This window comes from Sinocyclocheilus anshuiensis, unplaced genomic scaffold, assembly GCF_001515605.1.
Source record: "Sinocyclocheilus anshuiensis isolate Anshui unplaced genomic scaffold, SAMN03320099.WGS_v1.1 scaffold623, whole genome shotgun sequence".
Taxonomy (NCBI): Eukaryota; Metazoa; Chordata; class Actinopteri; order Cypriniformes; family Cyprinidae; genus Sinocyclocheilus; species Sinocyclocheilus anshuiensis.
This window is the reverse complement of record NW_015548226.1, coordinates 1269950-1277979: the sequence shown is the minus strand read 5'-3', so window position 1 is coordinate 1277979 and position 8030 is coordinate 1269950. Positions and strand designations below refer to the sequence as shown.

The window sequence follows — 8030 nt, the reverse complement described above, 5'->3', positions numbered from 1 at the left end:
ATATACTGCTCAGCCATACTCTGTGCAACATAATATTTAATAATAACAACAACAACAACAACAACAACAACAATGTGCTACTCAGCTTTACTCCATGCAGCTAATTATTTTAAAATAATTATAATAATCATAATAATATTATTATATTATATTATATATAATAATTATTATTATTATACTATTTGCAACATAATACTTTCAAATAATAATAATAAAAAAATAAATAATAATAACAACAATGTGCTACTCAGCTTTAATAATAATACAAATAATATGCTGATTAGCTTTACTCTGTGCAACGTATTATTTTAAAACAACAACAATAATAGTGCTGCTCAGCTTTACTCCACGCAGCATATTATTTTAAAACAATAATAACAATTTATTATTATTAAATAAACACATGACCATTTGCCCAAGCTGCCGATTCCTTTACTAAAGGTCAAAATCACTCACCGGTCATCCACTTCTAAAAAGACACAGCCTGGCGAATGAGTCGTGCTGAATATGCGCTTGTTCATGGGAATGCGAGGGGCTGGAGACAAAGCAACACGCAAACACACACAAATAACGATCATTTGATCAGACAGCCAAGAGTAAAAGCAAAAAAGACATTTCACTTAACACTAAACTAACAATGCAGAATAACCATATTTCATTCCGGCAGAGTTAAACAAATAACATATTCAGGTCATGTGACAATAAAGTACTGCACTACTGTTTGAGAACGTGGTGAGGTGAAAGGTACCCTTATATCCTGAGATGATGCGCTCGGCCAGGGCCAGACAGCACGGCTCCTCTACGCTCAATCCCTGAACCTTCAGCAGGTGCGGAGTGAGCCGGAAAGGACTATAACGCATTTCTCCATCTCTATCCTTCCCTCCTCTGAACACACACATAGAAAAACGTTTAAAAGACACACTTAATATTCAGTAATATTATCAGTTTGACTGCACTGACAACAGAGAGAACAAATGAGAAGAACTGAACAAAAATGAACGGGATAATGATACTATTAGCTTCTGTAGAGCTGCTTTATAGATAAAAAAAGGGGCAAGTCGTGGCCTAATGGTTAGAGAGTCGGACTCGCAACCCAAAGGTTGCAGGTTCGAGTCTCGTACCGGCAGGGATTGTAGGTGGGGGGAGTGAATGTACCCGAACCCCCAACTGCTCCCCGGGCGCCGCAGCAAAAAATGGCTGCCCACTGCTCCGGGTGTGTGTTCACGGTTTGTGTGTGTTCACTGCTGTGTGTGTGTGCACTTGATAAATGATAAATGCAGAGCACTAATTCCGAGTATGGGTTACCATACTTGGCCACATGTCACGTCACTTTCACTTTTCACTTTCAAAAAAAAAAAGCTTGTGTCATAATTTGATGAACGTTGCACTATTATTGAGCACTATTTATTACTGAATAAATAAGCTGAATAATTGAAGGACGTTACTGAAGGACTATTGTCTTGTTTATTATGGTGAAGCTGTTTTAAACCAATCTGTATTGTAAAAAGTGCTACATAAATAAATGCAATATTAATGAGACACAGATGAGAATGAGTAATAATGCTGTACAAGGGGCAATTCTGATAAGGTGAAACACACTGACATGATTCGACAGAAGAAGGACTTGACCTGGGCACATTCAAACAGAACCGCCGCTACAGAGAGACAAAGAGGAATAGCATCTTTCATTCTTAAAATGAACATTTCAATTTATCAAAGATGTTTGCATTATTCAATGATGTTTGCATTATTCAATGCATGTGCAATATCAGTGAAAGCCTCCAGAGCGACTCACCGCTGTCTGTGCCCACGTTCCAGGGCGGCAGCGACGGTTGCGCCGTGTGCGAGTAAAACACATTGACGTCCTGATGGTACAGCAGCTCCACGAACTTGGCAGATTCCAGAAACTTCCTCTTGCAGTGAAGCACACTGGAGGCCTTTTCGGAAGTGTAAACCACCTTCCCAGAGGCCAGAGAGAAGACCACCGCAAACGTGTCCTGAGAACACCACAGAACTCCTTGTATATGTGAACTCCTTCCCCAGAGACGGAACTCATTAAAGGAATAGTTCAACCAAAAATGAAAATTCTGTCATCATTTACTCCAACCCTTAAGTTGTTCCAAACATGCATGTGTTTATATACAGATATTTTGAAGAATGTTGGAATACTATGGAAGTCAATGGGGACCAGCAACTGTTTGGTTCCCAACATTCTTCTCAGATCAGAAAATCTTCTTTTATGTTCAACAGAAGAAAAAAACTTTTTGGAAATATAAATGATGACAGAATTTTCATTTTTGGGTGATTTATCACTTTAAGGCAAGACCTCACAGGTGAATAGGGTAGATATCACTAGGGTTGGGTATCGTTTGGGTTTTTTTCGATACCGGTGCCAAATCGATACTTTTAAAACAGTTCCAGTGCCTAAACGGTGCCTGAACCGATACTTATTAAAAAATAAAAAATAAAAAAATAAAAAAAATCCCCCCAAAAATGATGGATTGGCCATTAGCACTATAAACACATGATGTCTGTTTCATTCATACTGGACGCCAGAGGGCGCCATCGCACAGAAAATCCACATATCCACAGAAGTAGCAAACTCATGACCTCCAGGAAATCCCTTATATGGACAATAGGGATGGGCGATACCACTTATTTTGTTTTCGATACGATATCGATATTTTTCAAGGCAGTATCGTCGATATCGATACCGATACGATACTGCTCAACTAAACTTTTAAATGATGAAATTTATGAAATTATTAAATTACTAAGAGTAAAATGGGTAATGATAACCACTTAACTTTATGTTTAAAACACATTTTAACATTCAATACGCCTTAATTGTAATTTATTAGGTTATATTTTTGCTTACACATGGTTCAAATATGTTTTTTGTTTACACATGATTCAAATCTACTAATACTACAGCTGAACTATGGTCATTTTAGTAAAACCATGGTTCATTTTCATAAGGGACTGCTAGTGACAGGCTGTTGCATCCATAAAATGCAACCTTTTTATTCTGACAGTGTATGATTTCTATTAACATTACAGAATAAAACATGATCTATATTATCTTTCAACGTTCAATTTAAGTAAATGTAACTGTACAAACTATGTAGGTTACGATTTCAATTTGTTTATTGTGAAATAACTCAAACATATGTTTTTTTCTGTCCTCTGATAAGCATTGTTCAGGGCTGCTGTTCCCAAAAGCTTTAATGCTTCCTTATCATACTTTTGGGAAACGCAGCCCTGTTTGAATGCACTTTTATCTCTTTGATGGATTGGTTCTGTCTTGCAACATTTGCATGTGTTCAGATGAGCAGGAAAATTGTTCTATCCTACACAATTACTTGCGAACAAATGTTATTCGTCCAATTCAATGCATTTGTACGCATTATTATTATTATTTTAAATAAACAAAATCACTGGTAAATAAAACACACCTTAGTATCGATATTTTTAGATTGAGTATCGATACACCGATATATCGATACTTAGGATCGATACGCCCATCCCTAATGGACAAAGGCACCACTATTATAGCTGCAACTGAGTAAACAGAACATATAAACGTTTTGAATGATAAAGAGCTTTCCGACTTGAGTTACGTGCATTTTCTCAGTCGGGAAATTATTTTTCACATGCGGTGCCAGTGATGATACTTCTTACGTCCGTTTCGGAGAACCAGAGGACAAATATTTCAATCGATCGCTCAGGCATGGCACCGAAATGAGGCACCGAAATCTGCGTTCGGATTCGGTTCTAGTACATAATGGTTACATAGGTACCGGTGCCATATTGGTACCGGGTTTCGGTACCCAACCCTAGATATCACCCAGATATCAACTAGTTAACTGATTACATTAAAAATTGCAACCCAAACTTTCTGAAATGTAATGTTTTAATATACAAATGAGATATTTGCTAATTAAAGATGCACTAATCTGCATACAACTGGAGAACAGAAATCAGAACATTTTATATAGCCACGTTCACAATTATTGTTTCATTTTATCGACATATTAGAGTGAAAGATGTTTACAGAGGGGATTTCGAATATCTCTTTTTATCACTTATATAAATCAGAACATATTGACAACACAGACAGAACAAAACAAGTATATGATCCATGTTTTAAGGAATAAAAAGTTGTAAATTAGGCAAATGATATATAAACACAAAATTATTTTAGCATCACTGAGATACTATTATGGATTTGTTAATATTTTTAATTCGATTTTATTTTATGTTCTTTTAGATAAATCTTTAGAAATTTAGTAGTGTTTTTTTTATTTTTTGTTGTTTGTAAATGTCTATATAACTTTTATTTTTTACTTCAGTTTTAGTTTGATATTTTAGCACATCAAGTTAAACTTAAATGAAAATTTTGAATATCTTATTAACATTTATTTTAAGTTGAGAATTTTTTTTATGGTTTAAGTTTACATTTTTTGTTTTAGCTAACTCTAATAACTCGCGGGAAAAACCCCCGTGTAAAAACCTTCAGAATATAGACAGAAATAAAACCATAAAGTTTGTAAGTGCTGCTGAAGTGGACATTTCTGACTTCTGAAAAACCCAAGAGAAAACCGCCCTTAAAGACAGGTATTGCAGTTCAAATCTACAGATGCAAATAGATACAACAGAAAAGTGTATTTTGGAATTTTTCCTTCCACTAGTCTGAACAACACATAATGAAAAGCCAAATAGCCCCAAATCTCAAAACTGACCAGTGAAAAGGCTTTGAGAGGAAACTCAGCAGGACCTACGGTGTTTTTCAGCGTGTGTTCTGATGTGATTCCCTCCAGCTCCTCCAGCGTGCACACGGTAGCATCTCGTCTCTCCTCCAGTCCACTGCTCATTAGTAAGTTGTAGTACTCACTGTTTGCTGCAGGGGGCGGCAGAGGAAGAGTAAAAATGAGCCGAGCATGAGAACCACAATCTTTTAGTTAATCAGCGTTTGGCTTAAACAACAGAGCAGGTGGCTCACAAGAGACCATGCCAGATATTACAACACCAGACTACTGGGAAATTTCACATAGCATTACATCACAGACTGAATAATGACATGTATTTCAAGTGATGGTAAATAAACATAAGCAGAAAAATAAACCCATATAGGCACTGGAGAAGCTTGAATTAATATTAATAAAATACATTTAATTAATAAAACTAAATGCATGATGATTAAATCCCTTAAAATATTACCATGATAACTATCATTTCCACCAAATAAACTCAATATAACCTTGCAAAAACTTTATTTTTTTTGGCCATTAATTTGATACAATTGCCATATACAAAACAGATTTTGAAAAACAAAAAAAATTGTAGAACTTGCAGCAAACCTATAGCAACACATTCAAATATGCCAAAAGAAGCGCTTGTGCATGTGAAAATATGAACTTGCTGTAATTTGTGGCAAAATCGGTATATTTTGGTAAGGGTAACCACAGCTGAAAAAATAAATAAATGACAAATCTGTGGTGTTTTAGCAGATTTCCTTGCATAAGCGACCTTACAGAGTGGCATTTTTCAAACTGAACTTTTCTAAGTGATAACTGTAATCTATAGGACTTTCTTTATGCATATCAGAAAATTTGTTGTTTGCACAACCATACATTATTTCAGCTACCATTAAGAAGCTACTGAGTGCTAAACATATCAAGCATGCATGATTCAGTAGAAAATTCCTTGTGATTTGGTGACTAAATGCTTATTGTAGCAACAGTGTCATCAGAGCATCTGTTGTAGTTCACTGAGGGCAACATTATAAACTTGAAGATTAAAGATATTTTATTTTTATTAGAGATGTTTGGATTTTTATTTTGTTTTATTGTTTTATTTTTATTAAATGCTCATAATAACATTTTATGTGATAAAAAATAAAATAAAAACACAAAAATAAACACATATTTCTTGGTCTTTGGCTTATTTAGTTTCCTATAAAGTTGACTAAAATAGCCCAAGAGTTCAAAGCATAATGTTTTCAATGTCTGCCCTTGCTGAACCACAGCAGATGTTTTGATTCTGTTGCTACTATGAGAATCTATACCCCCAAAAAACAGGAAATACATCTCAGCCACATTCCAGAGTGTCGAGTTTCACAATTACTGAACGACATGACGCACATGATGACCTCATGCAGAAACTATCAGCATCTGCCCACATCATCTCAATACAGGCGTTATACTGTAAAACATATTTGATATAGCGATAAACAAAACATGGGAAAGCACTGAGAAGGAGTGAACAGAATTAGCAGGGTTTTACTGCCAGCGAGCGGTTAGGACCTGGACTCGCCCTTCCTGCAGACGCAGCTGTTACATAATCACAGATGCTCTGCTGCGGATCTGAATGTGTGCTGCCGTTATAACAGCAGTGTGTGTGTTTATACCTTGTACTTGTTTGACACAGTTCAGTGCATAGTTCAGTGCCTCTACAGTACTGGCTTTACTGCGGCTTCTCTTCTCAGACGGCAGCCGTTTCTTCATCTGCTGCACCGTCTGCATCATCTCTCGGTGCGTCTGTTCACGGCCGTGCTCCGTCTGCTCACTGCACATGCACACATTTGTATTCATTCACTCATTCGACATGTTTGTTTGAATTTTAACCTAATATTAATTCATTATAATGGAAGCCCATTTCTGCCACATAAGAAAAAAATCTAAATGATGACAAAAAGTTGAAATGATGAGATACGAAGTCATAATTTTGAGATAAAAAGTTGACCATTTTACTTCATAATTGTGACTTTTTATATAATAATAATTTCAACTTTTTAAAATTAATCTCAATTTTATCATTTTATCAAGCATGATTTTATTTGAAAATATTTGAAAAGTAATTAAGACTTTTATGGCATAATTATGGGGTTTTATCTAATAATGATACATTTTTGTTCATTTTTCTCATAACTGATGTGTCAATTTTGACTTCTCATAAAAAGTAATTAAAAGTAAAAAAACAACAACTTTTAATGTAATAATTATGATTTTTTTGTTTAATTTTAACTTAGTATCTTATCATTACTACTATTTATTTCAGAATTATGATTTAACAAAGCATTATTTTGTTATTTTGGCGAATAATGATCACTTTTTATCTTGTAATTTAAACCTTTTGTCAATTTATCTCATAATTGACTTAATGTGTCAGTTTCTACTTTTAATTTCATATTCAGAATTATGCCGTAAAATTTCAACTTTTAATGTCATAATTGACTTTTTATCTGGTAAAAAGTAATCATTACGACATAATTTCAACTTTTTATGTCAGAATTATTATTTAACAAAGCATAATTTTGTTATGTGGTGAAAATTTCTATGATAATTATAACTTTTTTGCCTTGTAATTTAAGCTTTTTCTCTATTTATCTCATAATTGACTTAGTGTGTCAATTTCGGCTTTTAATCTCATAAAAAGTCATAATTATGACACACATTTCAGCTTTTAAATGTCATAATAATGACTTATTTACTTTTTTTTTATTACAGGGGTGTGAAAAAGTGTTGGCCCCCTTCCTGTTTTTTAAATTGTTTTTTTGTCACACTTAAAAGATTCAGATCATCAAACAAATTTTAATATTACACAAATATAATGCAAGTAAATACAAAATGCAGTTCTTAAATGATTATTTATTTTATTAAGGGAAAAAAGCTGTCCAAACCTGCCTGGCCCTACGTGAAAAAGTAATTGCCCCCTAAATCTAATAACTGGTTGCGCCACGCTTTGCAGCAACAACTGCAATCAAGTGTTTGCGATAACTGGCAATGAGTCTTTCACATTGCTGTGGATGAATTTTGGCCCACTCTTCTTTGCAGAATTGTTTTAATTCAGCCACATTGGAGGGTTTTCGAGCATGAATGGACTGTTTAAGCATTTCAATCGGATTTAAGTCTTGGCCATTGACTTGGCCACTCCAAAACCTTCATTTAGTTTTTCTTGAGCCATTCAGAGGTGGACTTGCTGGTGTGTTTGGGATCATTGTCCTGCTGCATAACCCAAGTGCGCTTGAG

The 8030-nt window shown here is 34.8% G+C and overlaps 1 protein-coding gene across 1 annotated transcript in view; it reads right to left on the bottom strand.

Annotated features, from left to right (window-relative positions):
- The window catches only part of per3 (period circadian clock 3), a 31876-nt gene that overhangs the window by 14709 nt on the left and 9137 nt on the right, over positions 1 to 8030 (bottom strand). The window contains exons 4-9 of the mRNA XM_016441401.1: positions 6410 to 6567; positions 4782 to 4900; positions 1796 to 1997; positions 1604 to 1655; positions 749 to 885; positions 457 to 535 (exon numbers count right to left, since the gene is read on the bottom strand). Of these exons, the coding sequence (XP_016296887.1) occupies positions 457 to 535; positions 749 to 885; positions 1604 to 1655; positions 1796 to 1997; positions 4782 to 4900; positions 6410 to 6567 (747 nt within the window). The remainder of the gene's footprint in view (positions 1 to 456; positions 536 to 748; positions 886 to 1603; positions 1656 to 1795; positions 1998 to 4781; positions 4901 to 6409; positions 6568 to 8030) is intronic.